The sequence below is a fragment of the Vicugna pacos genome, chromosome 10 (assembly GCF_048564905.1).
Source record: "Vicugna pacos chromosome 10, VicPac4, whole genome shotgun sequence".
Taxonomy (NCBI): Eukaryota; Metazoa; Chordata; class Mammalia; order Artiodactyla; family Camelidae; genus Vicugna; species Vicugna pacos.
In genome coordinates, this window is record NC_132996.1 from 29302561 (window position 1) to 29311985 (window position 9425).

General features: G+C 39.8%; 1 protein-coding gene and 1 pseudogene across 1 annotated transcript; both read left to right on the forward strand.

The window, feature by feature from the left end:
* The first annotated feature begins 2690 nt into the window (after window positions 1-2690).
* LOC140698874 (olfactory receptor 51H1-like) lies at window positions 2691-3558 on the forward strand (annotated as a pseudogene).
* Window positions 3559-7299: 3741 nt separating this feature from the next.
* OR51T1 (olfactory receptor family 51 subfamily T member 1) lies at window positions 7300-8301 on the forward strand. Its single transcript, XM_006203416.3, has one exon. It carries the CDS (start codon window positions 7318-7320, stop codon window positions 8299-8301), a length of 984 nt encoding a protein of 327 aa, XP_006203478.3. The 5' UTR covers window positions 7300-7317.
* Window positions 8302-9425: the final 1124 nt, after the last annotated feature.

Consider the following 9425-nt stretch of genomic DNA (forward strand, 5'->3'; position numbering starts at 1 on the left):
AAGAATGCTAATTTGAAAAGATGCATGCACTCCAGTGTTCATAGCAGCACTATTTACAATAGCCAAGATATGGAAGCAACTTAAATGTCCATCGACAGATGATTGGGTAAAGAAGCTGTGGTATATATACAGAGTGGAATACTACTCAGCCATAAAAAAGAATGAAACACTATTTGCAGCAACATAGATGAGCCTATAGATCATCATACTAAGTGAAATAAGTCAGACAGAGAGAGACTAATATGATATGATATCACTTTCTGTGTAATCTAAAAAAAAGACATGAACTTATTTATGAAAAAGAAATAAACTCATAGACATATAAAACAAACTTAAAGTTACCAAAGGAGAAAGGAAGGAAAGGTATAAATTAAGAGTTTTGGATTTGCAGATATTAACTACTAAATATAAAATAGATAAACAACAAGGTCTACTGTATAGAACAGGGAACTATATTCAGCATCTTGTAATGGCCTGTAATGGAAAAGGATATATTGTATAACTTAATCACTCTTCTATACATCTATCCTATCCTAGATACCTAAATTAACACACACTGTAAATCAAATATACTTCAATTTAAAAAAAGCATAGATTGCTCAGGCCAGTCCTTTAGAGAATAGACCTTCTACCTGGCTGCCTGGGTGGAAGAGAACATTGAATGAGAGATACTTCTATAGCAGGTAGAAGAGAAAGACTCTCACTGCCCTCTTTTCCTCCACCTCCATCCCTCCACACTCTTCTTAAGCCACAAAGCTTCTGTCTTTTTGCTGTGAGGAAAGTTTAGGCTTGGTCTGCACTGTATGTCACTAGAATTGACAGAGACAACGTTAACCCGAGTCCAGCTGAGGATACAAGCTGAACATACTGACCCATCTGTAAAGCATGTCTCTCTTCTACCCCAGGCACACATTTCATTCCTCTTTCTGATCTTGTTTTCCATGTGTTCTTTGCTAAGGGTCTTGGAAGGAAAAAGGTTGCTCCTTTTGACCCTCTGACTATTATAACACATCTAGTACTTAGTAGGCATTCAGCAAAATTATTAATCAATAAATTACTTAGAAGTGAAAATCCTTTCGTGAGTGCCTCAGAGTTCATGACAGTACTCCTTTTAAGGAATCAAGAGCCTCCTTTGCCATCCTTGTCTTTGAATTCTGGTAGAGCTGTCTTGGTCTTTAGATGAAGCTCTTCAGATAGTCAGTGTAGTCTTTCTTTTGTGGTCTTAATTCTTTGGAATCAGTGTTCCGTACCCTTTTCATCCTCTTACTGATTTTCACTACCCATGACTCCTACCAGTATATCATTTTTTCATCTCTGATTTATCTAGGATCTTCTTCCAATAAATCTTTTACAGTAAACATTCATGTTTACATGCTGAGTCACTGAGCACAGACCACCACCTTGAGCACTACAACAACTACCACTAGCAAGCCACTGATATTTAGTGTCCACTGATATTTAGTGTTCACTGATGTACAGAGATATTTAGGCAATATAGAATTTGATCAAAATGTATAAGTAATAAACCGGTAGGCAGTTACAATTATCAGTATGTAAATGAATTTCATGGCCTATCGATATTTTGGGAGAGAATTTTCACAGTGAACCAAACGTTACAAAGTTTATAGATAATAGATGATCATTGATTATAGCTAAACTTTACTGTGTTTATTATTCGGCAGATGGTTAACTAAATGCCCTATGAATATCTGAAATGAGTACTCTTAACTATCCCATGGTAGCTACTATTTTCATTTTTATTTAAAAAGGTGAGAAATAAAGCACAGAAATTATTAAGTAACTTGTCCAAGGCCATAGAACTAGGATTCAAACCCAGGTGGTCACTCTGCTGGGTTCAGTTTTAATGCTATTTTCCTATTCAAATTTCCAGAAGAGAGACAAAGACATAATGGTAAAGAGAAACAGAAGTTATGCAGTATATAAGTGAAAAACCCTCAAATCCACTTGGGTCTAAGATTTCCACTTGGGTCTAAGATTTGTCAAGAGGTCAGCTAGAATGTTGGTATCCTATAATCTGCAGTCTGCATGACCAAATTTTTAAATTTCGATAGAATTTTCTGAAGTAATGGAAACATTCTACATCTATATTTTTCCAGGGAAGTAGTCACAAGCCTGATGTAGCTACTGAACACTTGAAACACAGCTACAGCAGCTAAGGTACTGACATTTTAATTCATTTAATTAATGTAAGTGTAAACAGTAGTTAGTATCTGCAAATCCCATACTCCCAATTTACCCTTCCCCCACACCTTTCCCCTTGGTAACCATACGTTTGTTTTCTAAGTCTGTGAGTCTGCTTCTGTTTCATATAGCATCAAATTTTTCCTTAGCACAGAGGCAAGACAGTTAACTCCTTGATGTTTCTACATGAATTATATCCCTTCTAGGGGATTGAAGGTTTTTTTTTCATTCTCCTGGACATTTTACCATATGACTGTCAGTAATAGAATTACTGCTTTATGGGGGTGGGGCGTCAGTTTCTGTATCAGACACTGACATGTGTCAAAATAATGTTTAAGTCACTCTTTCTTATGGTTACCATCTCAATACTTATTGTCACTGATTCTAATTGAAACTGTTTGACTTAATGAGTTTTTATTTTCCCCTAGTCAAACCTCCACTCCACTATGTTGCCATTCAACCAAACTGCAGACAATCATTAGATCTGCATGCTGACTGGGATTCCAGGAATGCCCGAGAAGGACTTCTGGTTGGCCTTGCTCCTCTGTCTTCTTTACGGTTTCACGTTTCTGGGTAATGTCACCATCCTTGTTTCATCAAAGTTGAGCAAAGTTTCCATGAACTCATGTGTTATTTTCTGGCTATGCTAGCTGCCACTTACCTCAGCCTTTTGTCGTCTTCCATGCCCACCATGATCAGGGTCCGCTGGTTCAACTGGCGCTTAGTAACCCTTGATGCCTGCACCACTCAAATGTTCTTTTCCCACACCTTTGGGAATCAGGTGTTCTGGTGGCCATGGCCTTTGATTGCTTTGTGGATATTCACTTTTTTCTGCACTGTGCTACCATTTTCACTCATGGAGTCATCAGCAAGATTGGAGCAGCTGTCCTGCTGCGGAGTGTGGGAGCTGTGCTCCCAGTGCCTTTCCTCATCAAAAGCCTACCTTTCTGCCACTCCAACATCCTCTCCCTGTGCATGCTGCCTCCACCCATATCAATAGAATATATGCCCTCTGGCTGTGATCTTCACCATTGCACTGGATGCCTTGATCCTTTTGGTCTCTACTTTCTAATCCTCCAGGCAGTATTGGGCATTGCTTCCTGGCAAGAGATACTCAAGGCTCTCAATACCTGCCTCTCTCATATCTGTGCATTGCTGCTCTTCTATGTACCTCTCATTGGCATGACTCTGAGTCACTGCTTGGAGAAGCATTTGTCACCAGTAGTACACACAGTCATGGCCAACATCTATCTGCTGGTACCTCCTGTGCTCAGTCCTGTTGTCTACAGTGTTAGGACCAAGGAGATCCAGCAGCTAATTGCCCAAGTGTTCAGTGGAGGCAGGACTGGCTTCTAACGGCGTTTACAACTTCTGTGCAAATACAGTCAAGTTAGAAAAGATAATCAAATACAGCTCTGTCCAATAGAAATTCCTTCAGTGATGCAAATGTTCCAAATCTCTGTTGTTTAATATTGTAACCAAGAGCTTCATGTGGCTATTGAGCACTTGAAACTTGGCTAGTGCAACCAAGGAACTGAATTTTTAAAGTTTAATTTTAATTAACTGAAATGTAAATTTAAACATCACACGTGGCTAGTAGCTACTGTATTGAACAGTACAAATCTAATGGGTATGATATGCCATTGCATAATCGTTTTGATGAAAGCAATAATTTATCTTAGCTTGATAAAATATGAACTTTCTCATAACAGTACATAACAACTTTTCAACATTTATATGAAATAAAATTCACTGGTTTTGTATATAGTTCTTTTAAGTTTTCACAAATGAAGAATAACCATCACTGACACAAAGATATAGAAAAATAACATCAGCCCCCCAAACTCCCTCATGCTAATGCTTTGTAGTCAACCTCTCTATTCACGCCAACTCCAAGAAGCACTGATTTGTTTCCATGCTTAGACTTCTTTTTCCAGAGAGTCATGGACCCTGCAATTTGTAGTTTTCTATGTCTGGCTTCTGAGTGTAATGCATTTGAGATTCACCCATATTGTTGTGTGTATTGGTAGTTTACTTTCATTTCTGAGTAGTATTCCATTGTATACCATTCTTTAACAACTTATTCAAGAAAAAGTTCCCAGATTGTTTTTGTTCCATTATAATCACTCTGGTATTCAATGCTGAACATAGGACTTTTTTTTTTTTTTGCCTTTTGCATTTATTTATATGTTCTTTGAGGACATTTTATAAAAATAGGGTATGCATGTGTAATGGGCTAGCAGCAGGAGAGAAGAATATTAAAAAGAAAATAGCAGGTGAGAAGAGAGAATGGTGCATTCATTGAGCTGGAAAAATATGGATCTCTATATAAGTTTTAGATTTCAATTTCAACTTTATTTCTATTCAGGACACTTTTCTGACATGCCCTTTATTATGTCAGAGTTTCTCACAGTGTGTATACTATAGTTACCTAACAGTATGTCTTCCCTGCTATTCTATATACTTCATAAGAACAGAGACTTTTTATATTACATTAGTCTATTCCAAGTTTGTACTTAAAATAGTTCAGAAGATATGGTAGATACTCTACATGTACTTGAAGTAATGAGTGAGTGAAAACTATATTTTTTCAAGATTGATCTCATACTTCCTGACTCTTCTGTCTCATTTAATATTAGTAAGTCTCATTTGACATTTCCAGAGCCACTCATTTTCACTAATGAGAACCAGTGGAAAAGGATGGTATTTACATATGAATCTAAACATTACTTGCTGCATACTTTTTTGGTTACTTAATCTCTCTAGATACTCATTGAGACAGGCATCTTTACTCAGTGTGTCTGATAAGGATATAATGAGAATATGGATGGAAAATGTTTTGAGAAGGATAAAAGGTCATGGATCATTAGATACAGTAAGAATTATTAATTTACTGCCTACTATGGAGAGATGGATTCTGGTCCACATGAGGCTAAAACCAGAATGTGAGCATGTAGTTGGGAATCAAGCACTCTATGGGATGGATAGATTGAAGACCATGGGTTACAGCCACATCTTCTGAAGGTATGAGTGGAAGCATTTGGCCATGGAAGGGGGTATAGCATATTGGTTAAGATTAAGAGCTTTAGAGTAAAGGCTTGAATACCAGCTGTGTAACTTGCTAACTTTTCGAAGGGTAAAGTTATTCAAGACTATTCTGAGCTTAAATTTCCTCATCTGTGAAATAATGGATAACAATACTTAACCCATAAGCATGATGATAAATGAATATACAAAATACAACAATGTATTTCAAGAGTGTAGTGTGATTTTTGGCACACATCATGAGTTCATCAAATGGTAGTTGAATTACGCTTACAAGGGTAGGTAGGCTGCAGCTGTGACTCCATTAATAAGGTGGCTTCTTAGGAAGGGTTCCTGGGTAGGAGGAGGAACATGGGACTGGCAAGGAGGACAGTGAGACTTGTTAGGAAAAGTACATGCTGGAGCTGAGAACAGAAGGATGACTCTGTGCACTCTCCTGATCCTGCTCTGACATTCAGGAAGCCTCCCTGGCTGAGAATGGGTAGCCTAAGGCGGGGTGAAGAGGAATGGTTGTAGTTATCTGACCCAGGCAGGCAGTGTTTGAAGATACCCATTACTGTCAGCCCCCAGGGCCCGGGCTTTGCTTACAGCCCCTGATGTATGGGGTCTGCTTGGGCCTGGAAGCAGGTCTGAAGCTGTGTCAGGGAGATGTGTCTGAGCTGTTGGAGAGGAACATATTTTTACGGGCACCATAACTCTTGATCCAACCAGCACACTCTCTAATGAAGATAGCCCTCTGTTGCCTGGTGACTCTACTAAGCTTTCTATAAAGCCTCCACTCTTGGGAGCCAGCTTAGTCTCCAAGGTCTGCGGCGGGATTGCAGAGAAGTTGGTGATATTTCCTGCCGACGTGAGCAGGTAAGAAGAGTGCATAAATGGAAAGGGACAGATGGGGAAGGGATTAAAAAGTGAGGAAGGAGAAGAGCAATGAAATGACAGAGGCTGCCAATAAGACAGGATGAAGAAATAGAGGAGTGCCTGAAATAGAGGGGTTCCAAGGAGCCTGGAAGAAATTGAGACAGGGAGATGGAGGACATGAGGGAATGGAAGAGAGGAAGGAAGAGAAAAAGAGACAGAACTCAGAACTCTCTCCCAGTGGCCAAGATCATTCAGAAATCAGTTAACATTAATTGAAGATTTCTATTATTCCATATCCTTCTTTAGTAGCTGGCACTGAGAGAAGAAAAACAGGCACATCCAGACTTTTAAGGAACTCACACTCCAGGCAGAAAAAGGAGATGGTGCTTGCATATATAAGTTACCAATATCAACTGTGCCTCATTATTGTGTCAAATGAAAGATCCAAGCATAAAGAGGTGCAGAGATTTAGAAGCAGAGGGGAAGTTTCAGGTTAATAAGCCTGGAGCTGTCAGGGCAGGATCCAGATTGCAGAGAGAATAAATTTCAGTGTTGAGAAATGAACAGAGGGTGGGGATTAGTAAATAAAGAGAATGGGTCTATGCCTCACTGATGCCAGTAACCAGTGATGCTGACCTTTGGATCACTAAGTTCTTGAGTTGGGTGGATCTGGAATCTACAGGGAGAGAATCGCTAATGATTCAGGTACAACGATATTTCTGGATACAATATCCCAGGCCACCATCCAGCAAGAGCATTATGAAGGATGCTATCAAAGGTGCCCACTGGCTCTTAAGTGCTTCTCCATTATTTCTGAAGCAAATAACATAGCTTGAAGATTTCATACAAAGACCCCACAGTTGTAATAGCAGTTGTTTTACTGATGTTTGTGCACGTGTGTGGCATAAGTCTATAAGCATTTGCTACTTTGAGTGACAGTTACTCTGGGCAATAGGGTGGGGATGAGCCTAGAGAGATAAATGTTAGAATTGGGATAGGGTAGAGGAAGAAAAATGGACCAGGTCTGACAAGAAAAATTCAAAATACTATAGACTTAGGTGATAGCTACCTTAATTAAATTGGGGATTTTGAATACCAAGAAACATTGTGTAATTTGGAAAGAGTTTATAAAAAGAGTTAGTTCTTGAAAAAAGGATCGATATGACAAACATGATAATTGTCTCTCTTTTCAGGGTGTGTCCTCAGCACACCATGGCAATTTTCAATAACACCACAGTCTCCCCCTCCTCATTCCTCCTCACTGCATTCCCTGGGCTGGAACTTGCTCACGTCTGGATCTCCATCCCTGTCTGCTGTCTCTACATCATTGCTCTCTTGGGAAATAGCTCGATCCTGTTAGTCATCGCTGTTGAACGGCGTCTCCACAAGCCCATGTACTACTTCCTCTCCATGCTGTCGGCCGCTGACCTGTGTCTGGCCATCTCAACCCTCCCCACTGTGCTTGGAGTTCTCTGGTTTCATGCCCGGGAGATCGGTTTTAAAGCCTGCCTCACTCAAATGTTCTTTGTACATGCCTTCTCCTTCCTGGAGTCCTCAGTGCTTGCAGTCATGGCCTTTGACCGCTTCATGGCTATCTGTAACCCCCTGAAATATATCACTGTCCTCAAAGACAGGATAATCATGGTGATTGGACTGGTCATCTGCATGCGGCAAGTAATTTACATCTTTCCTGTGGTTCTAGCCTTGAAGGGTGTAGCTTTCCATGGAGGCCAAGAACTTGCCCATCCTTTTTGTTACCACCCAGATATAATCAGATACACATATTCCGACTCCTGGCTCAGCAGCTTTTTGGGCATGTTTCTCCAGCTCTACCTGACTGGTACTGACTTACTGTTCATCCTTTTCTCCTATGTCCTGATTATCTGCACTATCCTGAGCATCGTGGCCCCTAAGAAGCAACGAAAAGCTCTCAACACTTGTGTCTGTCACATCTGTGCTGTCACTGTTTTCTATGTGCCAATGATCAGCCTATCCTTTACACACCGCCTCCTTAACTCCACTCCAAGGGTGATCTGTAGCATTTTGGCCAATATTTACTTGCTCTTACCACCTGTACTGAACCCTATCATTTACAGCTTGAAGACCAAGACCATTCGCCAGGCCATGCTCCAGCTGCTTCACTCTAAAGGTTCACGGGGCCGCCAGTTGAGGCGTCTTAGAGGACCGTGGGATTGAAGAACAGAAAATTATGTCAGCACATAAATTATAATTACATAGGAGAGGGATCTGTGTCCATGTCACCCTTACTAAGACAATCTCAATTAAATTATAGGAGCAAGAAAATGAGAATGACTTTCCCCTAAGCTTATCAAAGAGTTCAAACAAGTGAACAAACAACAATTCAAAACCAGATTAATTATGTATATGTCCCTCAAACATTTAAAACAATTACATGAGCACTTGTGCATATTAAAAGCACAATAAGATCATTTCATTCCAGGTAAACAATTGAATTATCTGCTTTAAAAAAGGTAATTCTTAGACCCAAAACAAATGCCAATAATTTTATTTTTGCACTCAACCGAACAAAATCATTTATTTCTGTGGTCAAATTTCCCAGGGGGGACTGAAGATACTTTTTTCCCTAAGCTGGTAGACGGAAGAGTTACACGTGTGCACAAGGGCTCACATATAGAGATTTGTAATTTAAAGTTCTGTAATTTAAACCACAGTGGTTTCATTTCCTAGAATCACCTCTAGAGAGCCCTGCCTCCTTAGGGATACACTCCCTGAATCTGTTTTCTTTCTCTTTAATCCTGTTCCTCTTTAGCAAAAGTGAAACTTTCCCAGTTCTAGTCGCTATTTGTTATGCCTCCAATGAGTCCAATTTATAAGATCACACATTGCTTGTTATCATTTTTCCCATTGCCTAGATAGCCTTCCTGTTCTGATTCTGATCCCAGAGCCCCTCTTCACTGTCGACTCTGCCTCAGGACTGTACCTTTTCTCCATTTGCCCCTGTTTCTTGAGTTGTTAATATTTTACCTAGCTGTTAGATTCCTTGAACTTTTGGTGTAATTGTTACTATAGAATGGCACAGTGATTTTGATGCTTTTTAATATGAAATCTTTGGATTACCTCTATTAACAATAGTTATTTTGTGAAGAAGTAACCTCAGGACAGGGTTGACAGGAAATTAGGAGACTTCTCCTAACTTCAATTTCATACACAGAGTTATGAAATTTCAGTTCCCCTCAGAAATTCATATCTGAGCTCCATGGACCAAGCAGATACTCTGATCGGAGCCACCTGTCTCCTCTCCCTATATCAACTTATTCCCAGTGGTCAGGGAACACACA